General features: G+C 58.2%; 5 protein-coding genes and 1 non-coding gene across 6 annotated transcripts; 3 read left to right on the forward strand and 3 right to left on the reverse strand.

Annotated features, from left to right (window-relative positions):
* Nucleotides 1–1,387: 1,387 nt before the first annotated feature.
* On the reverse strand, nt 1,388–2,083 carry VDAG_02833 (uncharacterized protein; the record flags this gene model as incomplete). Its single annotated transcript, XM_009653486.1, has 2 exons — nt 1,388–1,626; nt 1,909–2,083. 2 exons carry the CDS (start codon nt 2,081–2,083, stop codon nt 1,388–1,390), a joined length of 414 nt encoding a protein of 137 aa, XP_009651781.1.
* Nucleotides 2,084–2,881: 798 nt separating this feature from the next.
* On the forward strand, nt 2,882–5,324 carry VDAG_02834 (peroxidase/catalase; the record flags this gene model as incomplete). The annotated part of the gene is made up of 1 exon (XM_009653487.1): nt 2,882–5,324. The coding sequence occupies exon 1, from the start codon at nt 3,036–3,038 to the stop codon at nt 5,322–5,324; it is 2,289 nt and encodes a 762-aa protein (XP_009651782.1). The 5' UTR covers nt 2,882–3,035.
* Nucleotides 5,325–5,874: 550 nt separating this feature from the next.
* Nucleotides 5,875–6,597, reverse strand: VDAG_02835 (uncharacterized protein; the record flags this gene model as incomplete). The annotated part of the gene is made up of 1 exon (XM_009653488.1): nt 5,875–6,597. The coding sequence occupies one exon, from the start codon at nt 6,595–6,597 to the stop codon at nt 5,875–5,877; it is 723 nt and encodes a 240-aa protein (XP_009651783.1).
* Nucleotides 6,598–8,137: 1,540 nt separating this feature from the next.
* VDAG_02836 (uncharacterized protein) lies at nt 8,138–9,771 on the reverse strand (the record flags this gene model as incomplete). The annotated part of the gene is made up of 7 exons (XM_009653489.1): nt 8,138–8,212; nt 8,360–8,508; nt 8,617–8,982; nt 9,037–9,398; nt 9,467–9,585; nt 9,646–9,674; nt 9,765–9,771. 7 exons carry the CDS (start codon nt 9,769–9,771, stop codon nt 8,138–8,140), a joined length of 1,107 nt encoding a protein of 368 aa, XP_009651784.1.
* Nucleotides 9,772–10,849: 1,078 nt separating this feature from the next.
* On the forward strand, nt 10,850–12,893 carry VDAG_02837 (C2 domain-containing protein; the record flags this gene model as incomplete). The annotated part of the gene is made up of 2 exons (XM_009653490.1): nt 10,850–11,928; nt 11,984–12,893. The coding sequence occupies 2 exons, from the start codon at nt 10,850–10,852 to the stop codon at nt 12,891–12,893; spliced, it is 1,989 nt and encodes a 662-aa protein (XP_009651785.1).
* A 436-nt stretch (nt 12,894–13,329) lies between these two features.
* VDAG_20102 lies at nt 13,330–13,426 on the forward strand. Its single transcript has one exon. It is a non-coding gene; the product is annotated as a tRNA-Leu (tRNA).
* The last annotated feature ends 896 nt before the right edge of the window (nt 13,427–14,322 follow it).

A 14,322-nucleotide genomic window follows, 5' to 3' on the forward strand; every position in this document is an offset into this window, starting at 1 on the left:
ATTCGATCGTGCGAGACGTACCAGAACCATCTCATCAGGGATGAGTTTCACGCGCTATTAGTTTGGGGTGTAGAGGACGACAGTCTGTCTTGTGCCGGTCAGTCAATACATGAGGTCCTATCGCTCCACCCCTGGTCATTTATCTGGGGGCGGTGGCCAGCTTGCTCGAGGATCGTCGTATAGTATTGGCGTTGTCTTCTTGATAGCATCTCAAGCGTGGATGTCAATGTTCGCTTGCAAAGTCTGCTCCGGCGTAGGATGATAACATGCATTCATAAGATCAGTTGGGGCCGTCACTCTCATAGAGATCAAGTGCACATGTTTGCGCCGTGCCATGAGCGGCTGCTCTTGATCAGAGGCAGAGACAGCGCGGGCCATCAGCTTGGGCCCATCACTAGCAAGCTTTATTGATACTGACCACTTCTTCCAGCTGAATCGTCTCTCTCTTTAGTTATTGCCTCAACCCATTTGGGTTCCGCGTCCGATTTCACCAAACCCTGGGCGACAGGCTCGTGGCATCGAGCTCAGCCGCCGACAGCCACTTCGGGGCCCTCAACTACGGCGCCCGCGCGAATCAGCCGGGTACCACAAGCCTTGCAGGTCCGCCTCTTTCCTTTCCAAGAGTCCGACCATTCACCTCAAAGGCTATGAGGACCTCAGCGGAAGCCTTTGCCAGAGGCAGATCCTCCGATATTGATCCGATGTTACGCCAGCGAACGTCCTGTAGTCCAATGTCTGACTAGTCGTCCTCCGATGCGGGAAACGCCGCAAGCATACGGAGCGTGGGTGGGTGTCTAATGGTGAAGCCAACTTGGCAGATGGCGAGGCAAGCTCAGCGATGCTGCCTGGCTTGGGCAGAGCCAATGCACGATTTGATAACACCGTTTCGTTGTAGGCGACGTCACAGTGCCCCGGCGGTATCACATAAAAGTCAAGGTTAGGTGGCGAATGATTTCGGATCCTCGGCGAGAGACTGCAGGCAACTCTCGAGCCTTTACTGTTCTGCAACCATTTGGGGCAGGTCATGTCGTAAGAAACCAGCGGCGCTGCTGGACCGCCAACGCCGTTCGGTGACGACGGTGCCCGACACGCTCGGCTCGGCCGTGGCTTTAGAGTGTCCTGGGAATATGAGCGAGATAGGTATCTGTTGATCGAATACTTCACATTGGCGCCCCCACTCTTGTCAGGCTTGTTTGCTCAATTAAGATGGCCGTTGGCCTTGGTCTAGCTGTCGACACCCTTACACGTGACTGCGCGATGGTTTCGCTTCACGCTCAACCCAGCTTGCAGGGGGACGCGTGGTAAATCGCGCGTGGGTCGAGATCGTGCTACATGTACCTCAACGTTCTGTCAAACTGTGATCGGCTGACTATGAATCCGTAGGCCACTAGGCTCCTCGGCTGCGCACGTGGCGTGTAAGAATACCACCCTTGGAGGGTCGCTTTGCGTCTTTGTGACTCGATGTGCGGTAAGCACTGAGCCAATACGAACAAGACTTGAGCCAGATGTGAATACCGTGCCCGAGAAAGAGGATTTGGCCCGGCGTTCTTGTCAACGATGGGGACAGTCTATGCAATGACAGGGTCTCATGGTGGAAAAAGAGATGTGCCAGGAAGCATGTCCGATCTTGATATCGAAACAGAGTGCGCAGTGCAGGGCAATGAATCCCATCAGATGAATATCTCGAGGCTCACAGACCGGGCCGGGTAGAGGGGAGTTCGGACCATGACAGGGTGGTTGAGCAGTCCACGATCGATTGGCCGCGACGAGCACCCTTTGATGACCCGACTGACCTCGCAGCGAGTAAGATGGTGGTGCTTTGCCACAGTCTGACCACTACTGCGAAGGTCCGAGATGGCCGGCTGTGGTTGAATCGATATCCAGACATGGAGAGGAAAGAGTACGTACCTACGTAGCCTTGGGGGTTCCGAGGACGTTCCGCAGCCCCTACTCGGTATTCTCTCGGTGTTTCCCACGTTTCTTGGGACGTCGCAACAGGGATAGCACGAACTCTGATGGCGTTCGGCAGCTGACGGCTCGACGACCGGGCTCCTGTGAATGGCCAGAATTTGCCCCTCACCATGCGAGCCCCACCGCGACTACACCTGCCACTGCGAGGCGACACAGACAAGAAATCGATGCGTCGGCCGAGGTGCGTTTTCAAGGTCCCCAAGCTCCCACTTGCCCAGACAATCCCAATCGACGACAAGCAACTTGCCCAACACTCAAGTTCCCTTTCTCGAAGCAACTCGGACGAGAGCTGGGTCCTTTATACCCCGGGTGCCCACCCCCGACTTTGATGCCCGCCCGCCTTCCTTCCTCGGTACGCCATGGCGGACCTTGATGGCGACAGCCCACCCTCACACCGCCGCAGCGGGGCCTATTCTTAGCTTTCCCCCGCACGGCAGGTCCAGACGGGGGACCCAGCCAGTCATTGCATCATGCATCAGGTTGCCCCTCCTCTGCCAACTAGTCCGACACCTGGGTCTGCTGGGAAGCCGCGATGTATGTCGGACCTTCCCTGACAAATGACAAATTTATGTTTTCGGCCAGAACGCCAGCCAACGGGGAGCAAGGGATTCGTCATGCTCCTCATGCTCCTCATGCTCCTCACTGAACATTGCCCAAACGGGTGCGTCTGCGCGCCCCGATGGCCACGACCGACCTTGCAATGCGGGGTCGCAGCTACCACGTCTGAGAACAAGTGCATGCATGCATACCTACCTTCTTTCTGTTCACTTGGAAGGCACCACCCCGTTTCTCTTTGCCCGCCCCCCTCACTCTCCTCCCTCCTTCTCCCTTGCCTGACGTGCTGCCCTCATAAAGGACCCTGCTTCCGCCATTTTGCCCCCCCCTGACGAAACTTCTTCATGCCCCTTCTCCGTACCCCTCCTCTCCTTCCTTCCCTGTGTCTTTCCTCCTCCTCCTCCAGATTCCTCGCCATACCTCGTCCTGCCACCTCGACCAGGTATCATCGAGTACATCTTCAATCACACTTGATCAACCGCAGACACAACCACACCGACTCACCCAACATGGCCGAGTCGGAGAGCAAGTGCCCCGTCCATCGCCTCAACAATGTCGGCGGCGGCGGCACCCGCAACCGTGACTGGTGGCCCAATGCTCTGAAGCTCAACATTCTCCGTCAGCACACAGATGTCACGAACCCCCTCGGCAGCGACTTTGACTATGCTGCTGCCTTCAACAGCCTCGACTACAATGCCGTCAAGAAGGATCTCAGGGACCTCATGACCGACTCCCAGGACTGGTGGCCCGCCGACTTTGGTCACTACGGAGGTCTCTTCGTTCGCATGGCCTGGCACAGCGCCGGTACCTACCGCGTCTTTGACGGCCGCGGTGGTGGCGGTCAGGGCCAGCAGCGTTTTGCTCCCCTCAACAGCTGGCCCGACAACGTCTCGCTCGACAAGGCTCGTCGTCTGTTGTGGCCCATCAAGCAGAAGTACGGCAACAAGATTTCCTGGGCTGATCTGCTGCTCCTGACCGGCAATGTCGCCCTCGAGTCGATGGACTTCAAGACCTTTGGCTTCGCCGGTGGCCGTGCCGACGTCTGGGAGGCCGACGAGTCGGTCTACTGGGGTGGCGAGACCACTTGGCTCGGCAACGACGTCCGCTACTCTGGTGGCAACAAGGGCGACAAGGGCCCCGGTAGCCTCGTCACCGACGAGGGCCACGATAAGGGCATCCACACCCGTGACTTGCAGAAGCCTCTCGGTGCTGCCCACATGGGTCTGATCTACGTCAACCCCGAGGGCCCCGATGGCAACCCCGACCCTGTTGCTGCTGCCCACGACATCCGCACCACCTTTGGCCGCATGGCCATGAACGACGAGGAGACCGTCGCTCTTATTGCTGGTGGCCACTCCTTCGGCAAGACCCACGGCGCCGGCCCCAACGACAAGATCGGTGCCGAGCCCGAAGGTGCCCCTCTTGAGGCTCAGGGTTTCGGCTGGCAGAACGGATACAAGTCTGGCAAGGGTCCCGACACCATCACCAGCGGTCTCGAGGTCACCTGGACCGCGACCCCGACCAAGTGGAGTAACAAGTACTTCGAGTACCTCTTCAAGTACGAGTGGGAGCTCACCAAGAGCCCTGCTGGCGCCAACCAGTGGGTGGCCAAGACGGATGACGAGATTATTCCCGATGCCTACGACTCGTCCAAGAAGCACCGCCCTACCATGCTCACCACCGATCTGTCCCTGCGCTTCGATCCCGAGTACGAGAAGATCTCTCGCCGTTTCCTCGAGAACCCAGACCAGTTTGCCGATGCTTTCGCTCGCGCCTGGTTCAAGCTCCTTCACCGTGACCTTGGCCCCAAGGCTCGCTACCTCGGCCCTGAAATCCCTGCCGAAGACCTCCTGTGGCAGGACCCCATCCCCGCTGTTGACCACCCTCTGATCGACGAGAGCGATGTTGCCGCTCTCAAGAAGGAGATCCTCTCCTCCGGACCTGAGCCCTCGCAGTTCATCTCTGTTGCCTGGGGAGCTTCTTCTACCTTCCGTGGCAGCGACAAGCGCGGTGGTGCCAACGGCGCTCGTATCCGCCTCGCCCCTCAGAAGGACTGGGAGGTCAACAACCCCGCCCAGCTGGCCAAGGTTCTGCAGGCCCTCGAGGGTGTGCAGAAGAGCTTCAACGACGCTCAGCAGGGTGGCAAGAAGGTGTCTCTCGCCGACTTGATCGTCCTGGCCGGTAATGCCGCTGTTGAGAAGGCTGCCTCGGCCGCCGGCCACAGCGTCACCGTCCCCTTCACTCCTGGCCGTGGCGACGCCACGCAGGAGCAGACCGACATTGAGTCCGTCAGCCACCTCGAGCCTTTCGCCGACGGCTTCCGCAACTACGGCCACTCGACCGACCGCGTCAAGACTGAGCAGTTCCTTGTTGACCGTGCTCACCTTCTGACGCTGTCGGCGCCTGAGCTGACCGCCCTCGTCGGTGGCCTCCGCGTTCTGAACACCAACTACGACGGATCCCAGCATGGCGTCCTGACCAAGCGCCCCGGCCAGCTGTCCAACGACTTCTTTGTCAACCTGCTCGACATGAGCACGGCATGGAAGGCTACCGGCAGCGACGACGAGCTCTTCGAGGGTAGCGACCGCAAGACTGGCGACAAGAGGTGGACTGCCACGCGTGCGGATCTCGTTTTCGGATCCCACGCCGAGCTGCGCGCCCTTGCCGAAGTGTACGGCAGCGCCGACGGCGAGAAGAAGTTTGTCAACGACTTTGTCGCGGCGTGGACCAAGGTCTCGAACCTCGACCGCTTCGATGTCAAGAAGGCGCCTGCCGTCAAGACGTCGAGCCGCCTGTAAACGCCCCTAAGAAGTAAACGACGAAATGTTTGAATGTTGATATTAATGAAACCACACTTCATCTCCACTTCACTGGACCAGTATTCGTTTGATGATCTGTTGTGACTGATAAAACTAGGACGACGACTCTTCCTGCTAACACCAGTGGGAGACTTCAGGGATGATGGCTCCGCCCAAGCAAAACTAAGCATCCGTCTGATCACTGCCACTCACACTTGACTCAGTCGGACTAACCGTCTAAGCCATCTTCTTCATGCCCTTCGCCTTCTTGGCCTTCTCCATGGCATCGCGCTCCTCGCGCTCCTCCTTCTCAGCCAGCTCCTTCGTGATTTCCAACTGCTCCTTGTAATCCTTTTCTCACTGCGCAATAAACCTCCCAGCCTCCTCGTAGAGCTCCTTGTGGCCGTCGTGCGCCGACGGCCGCCGGCAGCCAGACAAGTCCTCACGGTCATAGAGGCAGATGTTCTTGCCCGTCCGCGTCCACCTGTTCCCCTTGGCCTTCTCCTCCTTCGGCTCGCCCCACTTGACGACGGCAGGCTCGCGACCGTCTTCAAAACGGCGCGTCTTCGACGACGTCCTCCGACATCTTGCCCAGCAGGGCGTCCTCCACCTTGGCCGGGTCGAAGACGTCGTCGGCCTCGAGGCCGAGGAAGCTGAGGACGTTGTCGAAGATGAGCTGCTGCTCCTGGTCGGTGGCGGCTTCGTCGAAGAGCCCGGCGACGGCTTGGCTGAAGTCTCTGCTGTCCTGGACGAACTTTTCCTGCTTGGAGTCGGGGGTCGAAAGAAAGGTGGCGGGCGCGGGAACAGGGGCCGGAGCGGGAGCCGAGGCCGGAGCGGGCACGGGAGCGGGCAGGCTGGCGAGCCTGGCGAGGTCGGCCTCGTTGAAGCCGCTGGTGGTGAGGCGGGCCATGTCCTGCTCGTCGAAGACGGACGTGAGGCGGGCGACCTCGGTGTCCGAGAGCTGGCTGATCAGGTCCTGCATTGTGTTGGCCTTGCCGAGGTCGATGTTGCTGCCGATCTTGGGCAGGATCGAGTCCTGCAGCTTCTTGCTGCTCTTGAGGGTCGTGAGGAAGGGGAGCTCCTTGCCCTCGCCGAGGGGGGTGGGGGCAGTGGTGTTGGTGTTGGTAGTGTTGGTGTTGGTGGTGTTGGTGGAGTTGGCGGCGATGGTGGAGTTGGCGGCGCTGGCGACCTTGGAGGGAGGGGGGATGGGGCCGCCGGCGACGGTCTGGGCGAGGGCGCAGGCGGCCATGATGGCGAGGGTGTTGACCTTCATGACGATGGTTTGGTATCGATAGCCGATGTGGTGGTTTGCTTTTGCGTGGGAGGGGAGTAGATTACTCAAGTCTTGATGGTAGTAATCAGGGGATGGATCTGAGGAAGAAGTTCGTCAAGGCGGCCGTCGACCTTCTTATATATGTCTGCCCTTCCTGTTTCTCCGACAGGACAGTGTGCGAAATTACGATGGCAAAAAAAAGTTGTGTCTGCAGGCTGTGAAGGTTTGCCATTGATGTCCTTCCTGGCATGCCTAAACTCACCTCGTAAAAGGTATCCGCAGGGGTTGCCACAGAACAGTCTGACTTAGCCTTCTGGCCAAGACACCAAGTGTCAGGCCTCGTGAGTGTCATCTTTTGCTTCATGCTCTATGCGACCATTTGACGACATTCTCCAATGGCGGCTCTCTTGCAGCGCCTGATCGAAGTCATTACTGTTCCCGAATCCTCGCCAAGATGACCAGGCGCCAAATCGTCCAGCCATCCCCAGTCCACCGCAGCGTTGAGTCCACAATTTTGTCCCTCGAAGATCGGAGTCATATTCTAGCGAACGGCAGCCTCATCTGGTTGCGGTATCAAGGTGCAAAGTGTATCATGGTCAGCACGACCTTGACGTCCTCGTTTAAGTTGGGCGCCACGGCGTCCCAGAGGCGTCAATCTCACACCCTTCTTGACAACTGGTTGGCAGAGTCCACGGACAGTTCGACTCATCTCGAAAAGTTGCGTCTTGATGCAGTTGCTGTCACGTCGCCGCGGGCACCTTTCTGGGCAGAAGTATCGTTGTTTGTGGGCACCGAGCCAGATCTGCGTCGAGCCATTGGCGGGAGTCAACCGGAGAGGGGTGAGCAAAGTCGGCGTCAAAGTGACCTTGTTGGCCCTCAGAAGGGCCTGGGCAAGGTGTATTCGGTTGCAGATGGCGGATCCTGCTAGAGGTTGCCCTGGTTGTAGTTGAATAGACCATCTTCACCACAGGCTTTAAGGATGCGAGTGTCATACTCCATCTGGGCTCAAACCGTCGATAAAATATATGGCACAACGTCTTCGATAACTACCCGACCTTCTTGGTGGATTTACGCACAGCCAGCTCCCTGGTTCGAGAATTCAGCTTCTCTTTCTATCTCTGTGTTACCGATGGGATGATCAATCAAGGTGATGGCCCACAAGGGTAGCCATGACTTTTCGACATCCTCGATTAGCCAGCCTGCTGCTCGAAACCCTGGGTTGAAGTATGGTCAATCGATGAAGCAAAGCCCAGAAACCAATGAAATCGTCAACGCTGTAATTTCTGAGGATTTCGAATATTTGACAATGGATCTCCGTGAACTAGTTATGACGTCGTCGCCTGTCGTATAAAACGCGACACCCAGACAACCAAGCTCGAACTCGGGGTTGGCTCAACGCCACCACTCATGATCCAGAAAGGACCAAACTCAAGTTCGCCAAGAGAATTATGACCTACAATTACGAAAACTTAGCCAGAAGCAAGTTTCTCCCGAAACCTTCATGCCGGGGACACACGCCACCGACTCTGCAAGTCGTCCATCAGTCGTTGAACAGGCCACCCGACGGTCTTCTTGCAAGGAGCCAGACACCGCAGGAGTTCCTGCCGAGACGCTTCTACGCGTATGTGTCTCGCACCTTTCAGTGGTGTCAGCACTTCCTTATGGCAACCTGGCGAGCAAAGGCAAACTCACAGTACGATATGGGCCCAAAGGCATTGACCAGAACAGGATTCGACTTTGCCGTGAAGGCCAAGCCGCATACCTCGAGAGCGCAGGTTTCCAAAATGTCTTCTCGAGACGGACTGGAGGGAAGGTCAAGCTCAACCAGTTGCAAGATCTCGGTCAACGTTTCGAGTGGCATGATCATGCAGAGCACCATGATGGATACCAGGAAGTATTGTCGTGCAGCAGCTACGCAATGTTAGACCGGTTCTTGGCAAAGTTGCAGGCACCCACCATGACAGTCCCCAAGCATCCAAACCGAGGGCAGGGCACCGCTCGGGCGACTGTTATCCATACACAGCGGCTCAAAATGACGCGGCAGGGCCTTTTGCCAGGATCGCAGCATGTGCAACATGGCGGAGACAGACACAGGCTGATCTCGGCCGGGAGAGCCATCGTTGAAGTGAGCGTTGAGGATGCGGCCGAGGACGAGAGATATGGCGTTGAGATGGTCATGATCCTCCAGATGCTGCGTCGGCACGGGAATGTTCTCGAGATCCATCTTCAGGGGCTGCTCCTCGAACAAGCTGTAGGTAATGTCCTCGCGAAGATAGTTCCAGAACCCCGCACTCGACAGCGTGCGGAAGCCGTTATCCAGCAGCAGCTTTTGGCGTGAGGCTAGCGAGTAGGCCCCGTGCAGGTGTCTATTTGGATCGACCTCCTCTGTTGCCTATTCAGCCACCATGCCCAGCTTGAGAGGCAACTTCCACTGCTTACCGTCGAGAATCTCGTACGACCGCAGGAGACACACAGCGGCCAGGGCAGTTTCGGACTCGACCGAGCCGCAGTCGTTACGTAGCTCGATGAGGAGCCGAACGCAATGGCCGTGGTAGAATTCAGCAACTGGTCGTTTGCTCGGCGCCGTGGTCTGGCAGATCTGCATGGCCGCCTGGGCGATGATGGCGCTGAACGGCAGGGGCATCTCCAACGCGAGCCGAGGGAGCCTCGTAGCAAAGCTGGATGCCGGATCGCTGAGGTCATACCACGGGGCTATCTCGATGATGTAATGGTGGAAAATACGGGCGATGTCTGGCGACGCGAGCGCCTTGCGAGGATTGTCCGGCGATGGCCATTTCGGGCTGGGGCCTGGCGGTGATTAGATTCTAGAAGCAATACGGGCTCTCCGACTCGGAAGCCTACCCCTGACTGCGTCTCCATGCCCACGGTCTCTCCTTTCGGGGAGAGGCTGACGAGTTGGGCGTGCGGTTCGCTCGCAGTAGCGGCCGGCGATAGAGCATCGCTGACAGATGGGCTGTCGTTCATCGCCTGGGTCGAACGATCAGCGGCTCGGCTCTCGCAGACGGAGGCTCCTGGGGATCGACTGACATTTGACCTTGCGAGATCGACAAGTATTGCTAGGCAAGACGGATCAGCAAGGCTCATAGGGTGTCAGCCATGGCAGGGTATTGGAGGACGCAGGCAAGACAGTGTTCAGGCGTGCATACATACCATGCTGTGCTGCATGTGTCAGCTTCACGCAACTCAGGCTGGAAAGCTGTGCTCGCCTGCTGTATTGAGTACGCGTGGCATCGTGGGGAAGGTGTGGACCTCCGTGACGGTGGGTGAGGATGGACGGGTGAGTACGAGGGCCCAGGCCGGCAGCGAGGCTTGTTCCAAGGATCCCAAAGACAGCCACTCGAACGTAATCTCCTGCACCTGACAGTTGACGGCTGGGGTGCAAGGCAGGTTGTTAGCTTTGGCGGCAGGCGTACCGATCGACAGAGATTGTACAGCGGTTAAGGGTTAAGAAGCTAGTGGTGATTATTCCCGAATGACAAGGGTAGCAATGAACGGCTCGGGCGGCAGGGCGACGCACCAACGTGACTCGATGTGACTGAGTGGCAGAGTGGCTGGCAGTGGCAGGGCTGATGAGGGAGGTCGAGGTGGACGTGGTGCAGATGAGGTTTGCCGTGGAGAGGTCCTCAAGCGAAGGCACAGGGCATCACAGGGCAAGATCTTTCAGCGAGGGGCGCTGAGACCAGTGGACAGCTTCTGACACCGCCCACTGAATCCACTGCCCAAACTCCCCAAAGATACGCCCATGGCGGAAGCTGTCACCAGACACCAATGCAAATGACGTCAGATTCTCGGCCAGCGGCTTGGGGGGATTGCGACGCCTATACTCCACTTCGGCAGCGCGGCACCCCTCCAAGGACGCAGGGCACATGGTCGAGGCTGCGTGGCTGGCAAGCGGTGCAGAGTCGACGTGTTTTTGCTATTTTTTCTCTCCCTATGGCAAAGCATTCATATGGAACCGTCTTGCTCTTCTCCTCGGAGCGTTCGCAGAGGCACTTGCTCTGATGACTGACTTAAGCCTGCTTACCTAAGTCACAAGCACCCCAGGCCAAGAGCCCATCGTCCCACCTCACGCTAGAGTTCGCGCTTTGTGCGACCACGCATCGCCGAGCTCCCTCTACGACAACCCCGCCCACGGCCCGGTCCATCTGTTCCGCGGAGACCTCGTTCGTCATTTGGCGCCTGCAGGCAGGATCCCGACGCCGAGCGGATCGGAAGAAAATAGTGGAGGAACATGGCCGGCGAGACACGAGCGAACGGGCCTGACGGTCCCCACCCCGTCGCAGTCGTCGAGGAAGGGACGACGAATAAAGAGGAAACACCAACACCACATTCCTCGGACAACGTGACGAACCAAGACTACGAGAATCAGGCACCATCATCAATCATCGATTCCGAAACGAGAGACAACCGTGCTGAAAACGTTCATCGCATACCACATGGAGATGGCACGCCCCATGGGCCGACCCCGAGCGGCGCCCTCGAAGACCACGTCCAGAGCAAAGCCAATCCACTTGCTGCTGGTCACAAGGCCCCCCAGCAAAAGCCACATCACCATTCTGGCGACCTCAAAGTCGCCCTGGCTGAGCACAAGAAGAAGTTGAAGGAAAACTTGAAGGATGCCCCGCCCGGCGGCTTCGACTCGACGCCTCTGCCCGATGCGCCTCCGGGCTTTACCGTTCGCTTCATCTTCCACCGCGCCTCCAACCTGCCTGCTGCCGATCTGAAGACTCAATCATCCGACCCCTTTGTCCATGCCACCCTCAAGGCACCTGTGCCGAAACGACACAGTGAGGACCCCGACCTCTATCGCCGCACCCAGACCATGCGCCGCACGACCGAGCCCGTCTGGGACGAGCAGTGGATCGTTGCCAACGTCCCGGCTGCCGGCTTCACCCTCAAGTGCCGCATCTATGACGAGGACTATCCCGACTCGGACGACCGTCTCGGCAACGTGACGATCAAAGTCAACCACGTCAGCGAAGACTGGGCTGGCATCCCGCCGCCGGGGCGCGAGTTCAAGGCCAAGAAGCGCATGGGCAGCAAGCGAGCCTACTTTTGCAAAGCCATCACCAGCCGTTTCGATCCCCACGTCGACATGACGCCGAGTCTCTGGGTCAGCATGCAGGTCATCGGTCGGTCGAACCCGCCTCACGCCCAGATGTACACCATCGGGCCCTCTATCTACTTTAAGCATTTCAGCCCTACCATCGGACGCCTCACTGGGACCAAAGTCAACAAGGACAACCAGGATGACCTCAGACAGGAGCACTCGGAAGAGGAGCCCGACCCCAAGAAGATGCAGAAATATGAGTGAGCTTCATCATACTACCAGGTTTCCATCTCGACACTCACTAACGAACCCTAGCTTTCAGTCCAACGAGATGCATCTCTCAGGCCCCGTCCCCTCTGAGTTGTACCACCGCTACGTTGAGTTTCGCCCCTCGATCGCTCTCATGTTCGCCGGCAAAGGCCTCCGTGGCCGCATCCTCAACAAGGCGCTCCACAAACAGCACCGCCGTGTCTACAACTTTAGTCCGACGACCGAGGCTGGCACCTTTGCCCCCTGCTCCGAGGAAGCCTCGCAGCAGTTCCTCCGCCTCGCTCACTTTGACGAGGGCGGTCGCATCTTCACCTATGTGCTGACCCTCGACGGCATGTTCCGCTTCACCGAGACAGGCAGCGAATTCAGTATCGACATGCTGAGCAAGCACACAATGCACAGCGATGTCGCGACCTACATTGCCTGCTCGGGCGAATTCTTCATCCGTCGCCTCGACCGACCATCGGCTTCGTCGGACCCCGAGCCCGCGGAGAACACGCATCCCGCGAAAGACATACCCGGGGGTCCACCGACCGAGCCCCCGCCCGACGACCCGGCATACTACCAGCTCATCATCGACAACGACTCGGGCACGTACCGGCCCGACGAGTCGGTGCTGCCGCTGCTGCGCGACTTTCTCGAGCATAATTTCCCCGGCCTCGGCGTCGTCACGATGCACTGCGCCGACGAGCGCCTCGTCTCCATGAAGAAGCAGCAGGTCGAGTACAAGAAGGCCGCCGGACAGCGGGTCAACATGGTCATGAACCGGAGCCCGAGCTCGAGTTCCATGAGCTCGCTGAGCTCGGTCGGCAGCGACCTCGACGATCTCGACCGCTCCGACTGGGCGGGCCGGGCGCAGAAGACCAAGAGGGAGCAGGCGCTCGACTTTGTTGAGGATCCGAGAAGGGTCAAGGCCGTGCTCAGTGGTGGGCATGCTGATGCCACCAGGTCGTGACGCCCGATGGATGTGCGGTTTTCTTTTTTGACGCTCCCTCACCTTGTACCCTTTTGTCGTCCCGTTTTTTCTTTCTTGGATACCTCGCTGCTGCCGCGGCATACGCTACGAGTTTACGACCTCTTCTCGCGAGACATGATTAGATACCTAGTACGATTAACGGCCGCGTGGTCTTGATACCCCTAATTTTGAATGTCATTGCCAATCAATGGTCCAGTGCGTTGCAAGAGTGTTGTACTGGGCCAACCCTGACGCCCGAGTTGGAGCCTTAAAACTCGCCACGCCTGGATGGCGTCCTTCTCCGCACCGCCCACTTGCCCCATAGCTGCGCGATATTCTCACACGCCGCCCACAACCAGACTCGGGCTTTTCTCCTTTTCCTCCACCCTCCTGCCCATCTTGGTCCCTACTCCCGAACCGGCCCTCATCAATCACCGGTGAGGTGGCCGAGTTGGTTATGGCGCCAGGTTAAGGTCTCCTTAACAGATTTCCTGGTGGGGCAACCCGCGCGAGTTCGAGTCTCGTCCTCATCATTGCGATACCTTTTTGGCCTGCACCATGGCCTTGCGAGCCTGTTTTGTGGCCTTGTTGAAGAGGCGTTTTTTTGAGCTGGCAGGTGGCGAACCTTTTGACGCGAATGTTCTATTTGCTGTGCATCTTGCAGTCGGGGCCGGGGCTTGTTTCGGCGCCGACGGTGTTGAAAGTCCGGCAAGCGCTGTGGCGTGACAGGTCGTGGACGTCCTGTCATCAACCGCATAACATTGCAGCTAAGAATGGCCTCAGGGGCCAACGGGCGATGGCTGGAAAAGCCCGGCCAGTAGCTGCCTCTTGACTTTTGTAGGTGTCTGACTCTGACGACGTGAGGGCTATCAAGCAGGTACAGCAATTTGTGGCCATTGCATCGTTCTTCGTGGACGAGAGGCACTGTGCGCTCAAAGCCTTCGAGTACGGCAGTGCATGGTTATAGATCGTCGAAGTACAATCTGTCTAATGTATGCGTGCCAGAACTGACGTGAGGCTGGCGTTGCCAAATGGTGACTTTCACGGCTGGAGTCAGCCGTTTGCAAGTAGATCTGTACCTGAGGCTACCTGTCAGTCGACCCTGCAGAGCCGCCAGGAGCCGCCAAGCAGGGGGTCGACCAGGGTCTAAGCGCTACGGGAAACGAATATATTCCGATCCCCTACTGTCACAGCGTTGGATAGAGCAGAGTGAAGATGTCTTCCGCACGTAGTCCGCAGGTGGTAGAGTGTAGGTATCGGGGTGTAATACATCTGGATTCTGGCCCTCCGCAGCTTGGAGGGCCCTCCGCAGCCTATATATATACAGTTCTCGTAGCCCTAACCCCCTGACCGACCCCCTGCATGGCGGGCCCGCAGGGTCTCCTGACACCTACCTATCTCTATTGCCTGCGGACCATTAATGGATGAC

The sequence above is a fragment of the Verticillium dahliae genome, genomic scaffold (genome assembly GCF_000150675.1).
Source record: "Verticillium dahliae VdLs.17 supercont1.4 genomic scaffold, whole genome shotgun sequence".
NCBI lineage: Eukaryota > Fungi > Ascomycota > Sordariomycetes > Glomerellales > Plectosphaerellaceae > Verticillium > Verticillium dahliae.